The sequence below is a fragment of the Bison bison genome, unplaced genomic scaffold, assembly GCF_000754665.1.
Source record: "Bison bison bison isolate TAMUID 2011002044 unplaced genomic scaffold, Bison_UMD1.0 scf7180017864317, whole genome shotgun sequence".
Taxonomy (NCBI): Eukaryota; Metazoa; Chordata; class Mammalia; order Artiodactyla; family Bovidae; genus Bison; species Bison bison.
In genome coordinates, this window is record NW_011494889.1 from 4,127,035 (window position 1) to 4,127,433 (window position 399).

Sequence of the window (399 nt, forward strand, 5' to 3'; positions counted from 1 at the left end):
GGGCCAGTATAACTAAAGGCCGTGTCCCTCCCGGCGGTGCACTGGGGTCGGGCAGCGATGGCCGCAGCGGAGTCCAGCCAGCTCCAGTTCGAGGAGATCGCCGCGCCCCCAGCCTACCTGCCCGCTCACCCCGGCGGGGCGTTCCTGCCGCCCCCGAACCCCAACGCTGGCCTGCTCCTCGCGCGCCCCTCGGGCTCCGCTCCGGAGCTCGGCGCCCCAGTAACCTTCGCCGGCTTTCTCGGGAGGGGTCCCGGGCCAGCCGCGCCGCCCCACGCCGGCCTGGGCCCGCCTGCGCCCCCTAAAGGCGCGGCCGTCTCGTCGGCATCCCAGCGCCGCAAGCGCACGTCGTTCAGACCCGAGCAACTGCAGCTGCTGGAGCTCGTCTTCCGCCGGACCATG

General features: G+C 73.9%; 1 protein-coding gene across 1 annotated transcript in view; it reads left to right on the top strand.

The window, feature by feature from the left end:
- Nucleotides 1-57: 57 nt before the first annotated feature.
- MIXL1 (Mix paired-like homeobox) overlaps nt 58-399 on the top strand; it is a 1,870-nt gene continuing 1,528 nt past the window's right edge. The window contains exon 1 of the mRNA XM_010852939.1: nt 58-397. Within this exon, the coding sequence (XP_010851241.1) occupies nt 58-397 (340 nt within the window). The remainder of the gene's footprint in view (nt 398-399) is intronic.